The sequence below is a fragment of the Pungitius pungitius genome, chromosome 19, assembly GCF_949316345.1.
Source record: "Pungitius pungitius chromosome 19, fPunPun2.1, whole genome shotgun sequence".
Lineage (NCBI taxonomy): Eukaryota > Metazoa > Chordata > Actinopteri > Perciformes > Gasterosteidae > Pungitius > Pungitius pungitius.
The window spans coordinates 14,721,315-14,731,758 of NC_084918.1; the positions used below are offsets into that span (position 1 = coordinate 14,721,315).

Genomic DNA, 10,444 nt, shown 5'->3' on the forward strand with positions numbered 1-10,444 from the left:
TAGTACATTTGTAGGCAGAGAGGCACATTAATCGGAAGAGCTTGATTGATTTAGAAAATGCATTGGAAGTATTGATTAAATATTTTACGTTGCATATTTGTACAGCTGCATATGCAGTCTTTTTGTTGAAATTGCAATAACTTGCAAAACATGAATGTGATTGCTGTAGCTAGTAGCCTGGCTGGTTGTTGTGTAGCATTGTATAGGCCACTGTGTCTTTCCAATCAGTCTAATCTTTGATAGAGGTGATCAGTACCCGGTAGTACCCACAACACTCTCCCTCTGTCCATCCAGAGACGGTGCGGGAGTCCACAGCTGCTCATCATGCCTTGCTCGTGGCTAAGAACGTGGACAGCTTCCCCACCAACCTGGAGCGCTTAGGGGAGGGCACCATTGACGTGTGGTGGGTGGTTCACGATGGAGGCATGCTGATGCTGCTGCCCTTCCTCCTGCGGCAGCACAAGGTCGGCTCACATCTTTGAGATTTGAGATAACAGCCACGAGTCATTGTTTCATTTCTGTAGTTCTTGTCTTCATGCTCCTGTCCTGAACCCTTCTCTCACACTATTTTGACCTTCTTTCCTCCGTTCTGCTCTATCTCTCTAATCCTTCCATCTTTCCCACACGGACCCTCGTTCCACTTCCTTCCATAACAACGCTGTATTTTGGTCATCCAGGTGTGGAGGAAGTGTAAGATGCGCATCTTCACCGTGGCCCAGATGGATGACAACAGCATCCAAATGAAGAAGGATCTCCAGATGTTTCTTTACCACCTGCGACTGAATGCAGAGGTGGAGGTGGTAGAGATGGTGAGACTTTGACTGATGGTGCAAACTGCGTTTCTCTGTCTTACTCTTAACATTTACTCCCTGTGCTTTATATTTATTATTTTTGAATAAGTGTGTGGATGGGGGGGGTGTGTGTGTGTGTGTGTGTAATCGGCTTTCTGTCGTCTCCCGTGCAGCACGATAACGACATCTCGGCCTTCACCTATGAGAAGACGCTTGTGATGGAGCAGAGGTCTCAGATGCTTAGACAGATGCAACTCTCCAGGACCGAGAGGGAGAGAGAGGTGAGGCGCATCTACACAACACTGCAATCAGGGCCGCTTTGTCCCTGCCGCCGCATTCCAGTTGAATACGAGGGCATCAGATTAGTTACTAGTGAAATGAGATCATGAACATCTTAAAGAGGAAGGCCTTTATTGTTACTCAATGTTGTTTGAAAGTGTAATCATCACCGATGCTTCAATATGATGCTGGTCCATGAATAAATACATAGTAGAATCCGAACAGTGTTGCAGTAAGTCATATGACAACTGCCACCCCTCCTTGTTCACCGGGCCGTCGCCCCTCCGGGCCGCACCACTCAGATTCAGAGTATCACTGACGAGTCGCGTAACTCCATCCGGAGGAAGAACCCGGGCGCCGCCTCGAGCACGACCCGCAGCCGGTCTACCTCCGCGGCGGAAGACACACAGGAGGACGAGGTAGCTGATGTTGTCAACCTGCTTGTCCCTCGCTGGTAGACGCACAAACCCATCTTCACAAAGCTGCTTCTTTGGCTGCAGGCGTAGCATCGTCATGGTGTCAAATCTGCCCTCCAATTTGACTCAGATTTCCTGGGGTATGATGCATATACCTAGTATAATCAAGTGACAGAAGGGAAGGACAGATGTAGAAGGAGAGTAGTAGTACTGCTTTGGGCAACAGGTTATACATTTATAGCGTATATAGTTATTAAACTACTTTAAAACAGGGATTTTGTAGTAGTTAGAAGTATAACCCAGTAAGTGAAAAGCGTACAGATTATTCTTGTTCTGTAAGGCTCTCTAGATAATCCTTTGTGCTCTTTGGGCCCTCTGTGGCTTTATGCATAGAATGGGCTCATGTGCATGGCTCACACGGCCACTAGTTCAGGGTACTTAGGTGATGAGTTTCCGTGTTACATCACAGCGTAAGCTGCATAGTGGGCTTGAGTAGAAAGCGTCCCAGTAAGTCCCAGACTACAAATCCTTATTATTAATATATACGCCTTGCAGATGCCATAGTCTCAGTCATAGAGAATGAAAAATGGGTCACGCCTACAGATGGCGTCCGCCTTATGCATCTGACTGTTGAAGTCCTGACTGCCTACACTAGCACTGTGTACACTGCACACTGTGGTCGCTGAGAGCTGCTTTGTGAACACCAGCCCATTGCACCCCGAATTCCTCCATCACTCCATAATCCCGCCCACCTCCACAACTAATGTGTGAAAAGAGTGGCCAGTACTGTCTCAGAAACCTCAACATAAGGATCTGTTAATTATCATTGAGCATTACAAAGTCACAGGCTGTGGATCTGGAGAATTAACATTCAGAATTCTGATTGGACAATACTGTACTCTCTTTTGGTGGATTTATTTTAGCTCCCAACGCCCCCCCTCCTCCTAACCCCCGCCCCACTCGTGACACTGGCGTAGCAGGTTGATGTTTCCAGAAGCCGAACAGGCGTCCTTCATTAAATGGAATGTCGCCTAAGTCTATTTTCTAGATCTAAACATGTTACCTAGTGATGTTTGACCATTTATTGAACACACATTAGTACCAGCATGCACAGCAGCCATAATCCATATCTTTATGGTGGCAGATAATGATCCCACCATGTGTTCTCATTGTCTGTGGTTATATAAGGGTTACATACCACAGGGTATATAAGAGTAGAAGCAATTTAGAGTTGTAGATAAATCAATTGATACTTTATTGTAATAATAATGTGATGAATCCCACTCTGCTGTGCTGTGTTATCCCTTCCCTATAGGCTGTGTTAGGGTGCTGACTCTGCACATGAGTATTCATCTTGAAGCCCCGTAGATGATTGGAAAGCTTGGTCGTACATCCTTACTCTCCTAGTCTCCTAGTCTCCTAGTTCATTTTCACTACCCCTTCTCCGTTCTTGTCCTTCACCCAGGAATGTTGGGTTTCAACCCTTGCTTGGACCACTGAGCATGGTCTGGTGAGGCCCACTGTGTAGGTCATGGGCCATGTGTGTTGTTGTAGATGCTGAACAGGTTTGTATTATTATTTATTAGCATGGTTTTTACCCAACCTTTTTATCAACTTGTAAGGGAAATTCTTCTTTCCTCTGGTCAGTATTTTTACATCATCTATTGCCCCTCCATCAGTTCCTTTGTCTTCCTGTGTTCTTTTGGAATCCCTCCCCGGTCTCTTACTTCTTGTCCGCTACCTCGTGTTCGACCTCGTCCCTCCACTGGAGTGACTCTGGGTTTCCTCATTCCTTCCGCTCCAGGCACAGCTCATCCACGACAGAAACACGGCGTCTCACGCCGCCATAAATGACAAAGCCGAAGCCGGGCCCGACCGGGTTCACATGACCTGGACCAAGGACAAGCTCTTCGCGGAGCGCAACCGCAACCGCGAATGCAATGCCAACGTGGCCGTCCGCGACCTGTTCAACATGAAGCCGTGAGTATTCCTTCTGTTTGAGCGCTGCTCGGGAGTTACAGGTGGGAAGGAGAACGTTATTCCGTGTAGGAGTGTGATTCTGAGACCTCTGTACGGGCTGCACAGGGGGAAACGGGATGAGCGTCTGCATGGCGTGTCCGTTCGGCCTTCACCTGGTGTGTGTGTGTGTGTGTGTGTGTGTGTTCACTTCCTGCCGTTTCAGTTGTAGCGCATGGCCAGACCAGGCAGATCACACACCATGTTCCTGTTTGGACTAACACCCCCCTCTGCCCCCCCCCATCATCCCATACTGTCCTCAGCAGAGACTCAGTATAGAGACGGACGACGTCTGCAAAAAGACGAAGCCATTAAAGGACAGACGGCGCCTGCCGCCCTTAGTGCCCGTGGAAATGTGGCTGAACTATCAGTGTCAGACCAAAGTCTGTATATTGATAGCTTCGTGAACCCAAGATCCTAATAAAGATCTTAATACATTACATTACATCACATGTCATTTAGCTGACGCTTTTATCCAAAGCGACGTACAATAAGTGCATTTCCACATAGAGATACAAACTAACAAGTAACAAGAAAGTACATTTTTCATCAAATAAGCAGTTTCAAAACATGTTATAGAAAAGTGCCATTATAAGTAGAATTTAAGTGCTACCATTAATATATAGATCTTAATGTTTTGAATAGACAATCGCTGCGTCTCCAAACGCTTCCTCTCGTATAATTCTTGAGCCTCCGACTCCCCGCTTTTACGGCACAAAGTAATCCTGTGAATTCCCTCGATTTTAAAGGTTCTTATCTTATTCAAAATAAGTAAAAAGGGGTAATGAGCTAAAATACGCAAGCCAACAGGGAGGGTCCATAACTGTCCGTGTGTGTCCACCTGAGTGGTTTAGTCACTGTAGAGAACATCGTCTCATACACGTCGCACAGAAGAGACACACTGGCTACTCATCAGAGGGAGGCGTTACACGTGTCGTCCTGGGGGGGGCACTCAGTGGGTCTCCTTCAGGTGACAGTATGAGCCGTTTGGGACAGTAAGAAGCATGTGTTGTGGAGCAGTCAGCTGACGTAGGAAGCATCTAAGCCTGTTTCTGTTCTGTCCCATTTTCTCCTTCTAGAGAGTGGGAGAGTCTGTAAGTCGCCTTCTTTTTGCTCTAGGCCGTGTGTGTGTGTGTGTGTGTGTGTGTGTGTGTGTGTGTGTGTGTGTGTGTGTGTGTGTGTGTGTGTGTGTGTGTGTGTGTGTGTGTGTGTGTGTGTGTGTGTGTGTGTGTGTGTGTGTGTTGCCCTGGTGACTGGCTTTTTGTTCAGTGTGTCTGCACCCCCCGTTTGTGTCTTTTGAGTAACAGTATGTTGGCATAATGCCTCCATCAATTTTATTTGTATGTACTATTGAAGACATTGTTTGTATGCATGAGCAACTTTGTGCTTTCCATTTTCTTTTTTCAAAATGATAAGCAAGTACCCCACAAATATATCGATTTGTCTACATTTTTGTTCCTAAGTAGAATGGAAAGCAAAATTTTGTGAAATTGTCTTGTTCATGTAAAATCACTTGTGGCTGTCAACGTCATGTTCTTTAATTGCTTTCTATCTTGTTGAGGTGACGATAAAGAGGCAACATTGAGCGTATGATGTACTATTTATAAACTAAATTAGTTGAAATTGAAAGACTAGAGTATGTAGAGTACAAAGCTATACTATGACACACAAATCAGTAATAAACACTAGTATGTACATGACTATTGGGTGTGATACTGCATGTCCCTTCTGTGTGTAGATGCTGCCTCTTTATTGTAAGTACAGCCCGTTTCAGCGCCTAACCACGCCTGGCTAAAATACAGAATGCTTTGCCTAAAACAGATACACGTATTAACATATATGTTAATGTGTCGTTCTGGCAGTTTCGTTTGAAGTGAACAGTGTTTTAGTGATGTTTAGATTCAAATCCTGGTAAAAGCAGCACTTTGTTCTTATCAGCTGTCCTCTAAATCAAGTTTCTAGGGTCTTTTTGGGGGGATATTATTATTGGAATAAATACCTCCTGAGTCTGGTTTGCAGCAATGTGGCATTAAAAGCAAAGTTAGGCTTTGTGCTCTGCTTCCTGACGGATCTTAAAGAAAGTGAGAGACATCTGCTTAGAGAGCTGAGTCAGCGTAGCATGGAGGTAGCAGATAAGTACATTGTAAAGCACACAAATACTTTGGAACCTCTTGGTGTTACGGGTTAAAGGCTATGGAGAAGGCCCATTTTAGGGCCTAAGTTAGGGAAGCCAGCCAGTCATCTCTGCAGCTCATCGGGCTGCAGTGTTCTGTCCCTCACCGCGACTTCTTGCCCCAACCAGGAACCAGTCAAACGTCCGCCGGATGCACACGGCTGTCAAGCTGAACGAGATTGTGGTCAACAAGTCGCAGGGAGCTCAGCTGGTTCTGCTGAACATGCCCGGACCCCCCAGAAACCGAGGAGGGGACGAGAACTGTATCCTTTTGAGCAGACCCCTGCCTTTTAGAACAGAACTTCTTACAGTTGTTTTACTTAACAGCGGTTATCAAATGACAAGTCGACAGTCAATGAACCTGGAGTTTACCCCACATCTCTTTGATTTTGCTCATAAACTTTGTTGTAACCTGCTGCCCTTTTAGCTACATTCACTAAGGTAACGTGCAGTCCACGATGTCTAGCCCTGCATGCTGCATCATTAAGAGTCCAATCCCACCAGCAGGAGTCGGTGAAATGCTCTACTAACACTCATCAGGACACAAGCCCGACTCCAAATGAAGGCTCACTTACTGTTTGCTAACACGTTTGCTGTGTTGACCTAAAAGATTATAATATATTGTTACTGCTCCGTTTGGTTTCTTGACCAGCATCTTCTCAGACATGGAGTTCCTGGAGGTTCTCCTCGAGGGTCTAAACCGGGTCCTTCTGGTACGGGGCGGTGGCCGGGAAGTCATCACCATCTACTCTTAAACACAACAAACGAAATAACTCTCAGGCCCAACCCTGCAAACGTGGGGTGTTGCCATGGTTACCGGTCACCGGAGATTTTTCCAGGAGAAAAGCCTAATTTAGGTTTTTATGAAGGGACGTGTGGGGGGGTTGTTGTAAGGCGGGACCATCCATGATTGACGGGTGACTTGAAGGATCCCCGGATGAAGGACTCACTGAGGGTGTGCAAGCACAGTGTGTGTGTGTGTGTGTGTGTGTCCACGCTGGGCCACACAACCCCACCCACCACATGTGGAAGATAAGCATAGACACTTTAACATTGTTCATTTATCGCTGCAAAAAGAAAGTCGATTCTGTTACATTTTTATGTTTTTCCCTCTTGTGTCAACATCGCTCCCCTGAAGACCGCCAGGGAGTGAATATGTGTGCCGCTGTGATGTGGTGACCCTTTTGTGTTGCACTTTGGACGCTGCAGAGATGTTCAGGAGAAACGTCCTGAGAGTAAGCATGCCGAGAGAAGACCAGGGAGGTGTCTGCAGATCGGCTTTATTGAATACTGGATCAGATGCACTTTGGTGTCCCGTATCACTGCCTGCGCTCCGTGCTTTCATTTGGAATGAAGTTTAATCTGTTGTAGGACAGGGGTCACGCGTTTAGTTTTGAGGTCGTCCCTGTCGTAGCCGCAGTGTCCCGTGCTAGTCGGCCTCCACCCACCGGGAGGACGTGCGCCACATGTTGTAGCACCCTGTGCTCCAGATGTGGGGTTTATTAAAACACTAATTGAATAGTGTATATACTCTATGACCCTTTGTCAGCTTTACACAATGACATATTAAACGCACATGTATACATATTCTCTGTGACTGAAGTAGGTGGGACATTTTTGGACATCCCAGGGCTGTTTAACAGCATGCAGTAGCTTCATGACGAAGCAGAGTGGCTCATGTCAAACCTGCCCTCAGAAGTGTCATCATTTAGCAAAGTTTAAAACGTAAAGGGACCCAATGACTGGTGCAACTTTGCAACAGCATTGTTGACTTTGCACTGTGCACTCTCGCCCTGTAGTGACGCTTCCTACCAGGTCACACCAAACTGCTGGCATGAGACGGGGAAGTCGTTATGAAAACTCATCAGCACCAAACTTTGAGTCCCAGTCTGAGTGGCTTCATTGGAATGAGCATGTGTAGGAGAGAAAGTGCCAAAATGACTGTTCCAGTGATCCGTCTCAGCTTCAGCTGGAAAGCAAATGAGAAGCACAGTTTTCACCTTTTAGGAAATTATTAATTGAGCAAATACAACTCTTTTTCAGATTAGACGTGCAGTATTTTTTAAAGCAGAAAGCGGAGAACTTCTGATTTTCCTGTTGAAACATCGCTGTTTGTTTTGTTTTGTTGGCTTAACTACCTAACATACCTAGTTGTCCTGTAGTTTCTGTTTGATTATTGTTGACCCTCTGTTACTTTAAGTGTTCTTTTTTGTTCCTCTGGAAGGAGGCAGAGAGATGGTGTGTGTGTGTGAGAGTGTGTGTGTGTGCGTACACACGGCAGCGAATGTCCAGTTTTTGTGTTTTTGTTACTACCTGTAAGAAAGTAACACACAGGACTGAAGCTTATCAAATATACCTGGTCAGAAGTTATCAATATTTAATATATTTAAGATTAGAGAACTGTCCCTTGGAACTGGAGTTGGAACAATTTTAGCTTCCTTTTTTCAGTTGTATATTTTAGTGGCCAAAGATTTTAAGCAAAACTTGTATAAATAAAACTTGATTCTTCTAGTTTTAATAATAGTTTGAAAACATTGGAATAAATCATTAGATGGTTTTTTATCTGATTAATTACTGAGCTGGATAGAAGGGGCTGTGTGTGAAGAAAACCATAATCAGACCACACAGAATATATCCAGAGGTTTTTGGGAGGATGTTCAGCAGTGTGTTCCACAGCTGTAGTGTTGCAGGTGACCGAGGTGTCGCTGAGGCTGTAAACATGGACATAAAAATCACGTTGCTCCAACTAACGTCACAAGTCACAAAAGGAGGAAAAAAAAAGCTGTGTGTGTTCGTTCCCGCTGTGTTTCTGCTGTTGTCGGCAGTCGGGCCTCGCGTTCTGGAACAGGAAGTCACTTGTGGGTCCACATATAGAGGAATCTAGCCCTGTAAATTGTATTTGTGCCTCTGAGTAATTATTAAAAGTGCTGATAATAAAGCAGGACCTGTCCAAGTCTTCATTCTTGTCTCTCTCTCTCTCTCTCTCACACACACACACACACACACACACACACGTCGATTTGGTATTCATCACACAATGGGCTCCCGTTGACTCTCATGTTAAAACTTTTTTCAAAAATCGAGCCTTCAATGCATTTTCAATGAGGATTTGGGGCTCGCACTTACGCGCTTGCGTCATACGTAACTGAGCAAAGAGAGCGAGGAGGGGGGGGGGGGCAGCGTCATCAAAAAAAAAAGAAATGCATGGAGGCGACAGCAGCGTGTAGCAAAGAGGCGGCGTATAATCATTTAAAAGAGTTTTATGAAGTTACTGACAAGGTCGGTGAGGATGGAGGAATCTGACCTTTCTTTGCAAACATTGTGACCAACACAACAGATTCACCCATCTCACCCATTTTAGAATCACATTCTGTTAACTTGTGTATAATTCTCAATTTCAATTGATGTATTTGCACTTAATCATACTAAATTCTACAAGGCAAATAAATAAAGTTAAAACTTTTTCCTTGGCCCTGTTTGCCTCTGTAAGAAAATGTTCTATTTTGTCTTTATTATTTTGTCAGAATGCACCAGAATGCTTCGTTTGTATGTGGAAAAAAAATCTTTATTTTGCCCCCCCTACAATAAAATTCACCAGCCGCCAATGATGTCAGGGGTACGTTAACTGTATTGAGACATCACCTGAGTACAGCCAGGTGTGTGTAGAGAGGGCGAAAGGAAAAACTATTTCCACTAAAATAGTGATAACCAGCAGACAGCAAAGTGAGGTAAACATTAATTTATTTGTAAAAAGCTCTTCATCATTCATGTGTCTCTTTGCCCCAGAGTCCAGGAGAACAATTCAGTGCAAGGTGCTGAAACAAGCACAATAACAATAGCTTTAAAGCGCCTTGGACAAGGTGTTTCAGCACCTTAGACAGTGGCAACAGTGCTGCACATTCATTGGCTGTCAGTGAGTGCCAGGTATCCACAAATGGCCAATGATAACAAGGCTTGTTGTTCTTCAAACAAACAAATACAAAAACAGTTCATGTGTACACTCTGTTGTAAAGCAAATACAATGAAAATAAATAAAGAGTTCCACCTGGCCTTCTGCGAAAATAAAGCTGCAATTTGCCAGCTATCCACGACTGGCCGAGGGCGCAGGACGACGAGTAGTAGTCACAAGGAGATGTGGCTTCATATCAACGTTGTTCAGGCAGCGCGGGGATGTGTATTGGTGTGTATTTTGGGACTGGTGGGTACACGTAGGCAGAACCGCATCTGTCCACCAGAGGGCGTCGTTGTCTTCCCTTCTGGCTTCTTGCTGCAGATGGAGGGTAAACACTGACGTAAACATTCACTTGCGAGATGATTCCACACTCAAAAAAAAAATGATTCAAGCCCTTCTTAGATGTGACAAGTTTAAATGGTGTTTACTTTATGTGAATACATCTATTAAAGTGTAAACATATATCTAATCAGTAGCAGCAACATAAAATTGAATTATGAACTTTGGCCCTTGGCTGACCGTTGACCTCTTGCAGCTTGTGGTTACCTTTCACCACTTTCTCTGCCCAATCGATCAGTTCAAAGTGCCTCCTCTCTCACTGTCCCTCTATCTTCTGTTATCTGGCTGCATTGTTGATCAGATCGATAGGGGAGGCTTGAGGTTTGGTGGTCCACAACCCGTACAGATGTGTGTGTGTGAAACTGAATGACACAAAGACATTTTATTGTGTATCTTCCACAGCGGTAGCAGCACACTACTGAGGACAAAAACAACAGTTAAGTGATGTGTGCACTAATGTCGTACGCCTGAGAAGGTA

The 10,444-nt window shown here is 44.9% G+C and overlaps 1 protein-coding gene across 8 annotated transcripts in view; it reads left to right on the forward strand.

The window, feature by feature from the left end:
- Window positions 1-8,633, forward strand: part of slc12a7b (solute carrier family 12 member 7b) — a 43,254-nt gene extending 34,621 nt beyond the window's left edge. For 4 of the 8 annotated variants that reach the window (XM_037455703.2, XM_037455705.2, XM_037455709.2 and 1 more), the window contains exons 19-26: window positions 295-464; window positions 678-809; window positions 965-1,072; window positions 1,373-1,489; window positions 3,291-3,466; window positions 4,582-4,596; window positions 5,805-5,938; window positions 6,339-8,633. In XM_037455703.2, the coding sequence (XP_037311600.2) occupies window positions 295-464; window positions 678-809; window positions 965-1,072; window positions 1,373-1,489; window positions 3,291-3,466; window positions 4,582-4,596; window positions 5,805-5,938; window positions 6,339-6,430 (944 nt within the window). In that variant the 3' untranslated portion in view covers window positions 6,431-8,633. The remainder of the gene's footprint in view (window positions 1-294; window positions 465-677; window positions 810-964; window positions 1,073-1,372; window positions 1,490-3,290; window positions 3,467-4,581; window positions 4,597-5,804; window positions 5,939-6,338) is intronic. The other 4 variants (XM_037455706.2, XM_062559088.1, XM_037455704.2 and 1 more) reach the window with 3 other exon arrangements.
- The last annotated feature ends 1,811 nt before the right edge of the window (window positions 8,634-10,444 follow it).